Genomic DNA, 1,238 nt, shown 5'->3' with positions numbered 1-1,238 from the left:
GCTTCCTGCTTCTCAGGTACTTCTGTTTTCTTAGGTGCTTCCAGTTTCTTCGGAACACCTGCTGTGCCAGGTGCTTCCTTCTTCGTAGGTCCTTCCTGTTTCTGAAATGTTACTGGCTCTTTAAGTGCTTCCTGTTTCTTATTTACTTCTCCTTCGTTGTTTTTAGTTTCTGTGGGAGATTCATCCTTCTCCTTCTTCTTCCACATTTTATCCAATAAACATTTCCCTGTCTTGGAGCAGCAAAAGCATACTAACACACACAAATAGATAATTGGAATCAATATGGGGATTCCATACATGCTAATGATCGGCGAGAAAAAGTCTGCTATTCCAGTCGGAAACCCCCACGACATGAGCTGTTGCATAATGGACATAAAGGATGAATACAGGACTGTGAAGACTACTATAAGTATTGACCATGTTTTCCTTCCCATTTTACAACGTATCAATGTCTTCAAACCTCTTCTACAATTATTCCCTGCAGTTATATCCTGCGATGACTTCTTCACGTGGTTTGGCTTCTGTACTTTGACCTTGGATTTAAAATTTCTTCGCATATCATCGAACACCGTGTTCTTCACGGGAATATCCGTTGCACGACCGTCGTAAAAATTACGTGTGCCCCGCGTTCCCACGTCCGTTCCATCACTCAACGATACGGTGGTCGTTCCAACTGTACTTGCATTCGTAGTTCCAACTTCTGTGCCATATTGGCTTGTGCCATTACCCGAGGATGTGCCTAGTGTACTTGCCTAAAATATAGAACAAAAAGGGGGAATATACATGCGATTGTTATGGTATATAGAATGATGTAGAGCGTGAAAAAAAAAATGGGAGGAAGTTGTATAGTTGCTATGAAAGAGTTAAGATCTTATCACAATAAATGTGTGGTAACTGCCCCAAAATACAGTTGTTTGTTTCATACACCGTCAGCAATTTGCCATAGGCAAAGGACTAGAATAGATATAGAGAGTTTCACAAGAAACGTCATTCTGTTTCTTCCTTTGCTCTTTCCGTGTATAAAATGGTAGAAGTGGCGATATATTGTTTATATGTATGAGTTATAGAATTGTTTTCTCTTCCACATCTAGGTGTACAGATTATGCGTGTAATACTTCTTTTCAGCGGTTAATGATGAATACTGGTAAAAACAATGTTGTACGCAACTTAATATTCTTACCTAAATATATAAATATGATTTGAATTAATAGTTCAGGCGCACCCTAATATAAGGGAAG

General features: G+C 39.3%; 1 protein-coding gene across 1 annotated transcript in view; it reads right to left on the bottom strand.

Moving 5' to 3' along the window:
• AK88_05390 (uncharacterized protein) overlaps positions 1-1,238 on the bottom strand; it is a gene marked incomplete at both ends in the record, with an annotated part of 4,592 nt that overhangs the window by 1,889 nt on the left and 1,465 nt on the right. Inside the window, one exon of the mRNA XM_012482992.1 lies at positions 21-752. Coding sequence (XP_012338415.1) covers positions 21-752 — 732 coding nt within the window. The remainder of the gene's footprint in view (positions 1-20; positions 753-1,238) is intronic.

Source organism: Plasmodium fragile (genome assembly GCF_000956335.1).
Source record: "Plasmodium fragile strain nilgiri unplaced genomic scaffold supercont1.125, whole genome shotgun sequence".
In the NCBI taxonomy this organism is placed as follows: domain Eukaryota; phylum Apicomplexa; class Aconoidasida; order Haemosporida; family Plasmodiidae; genus Plasmodium; species Plasmodium fragile.
Note: the sequence above shows the minus strand (reverse complement) of the source record. Positions and strands in the feature narration are given on the sequence as shown.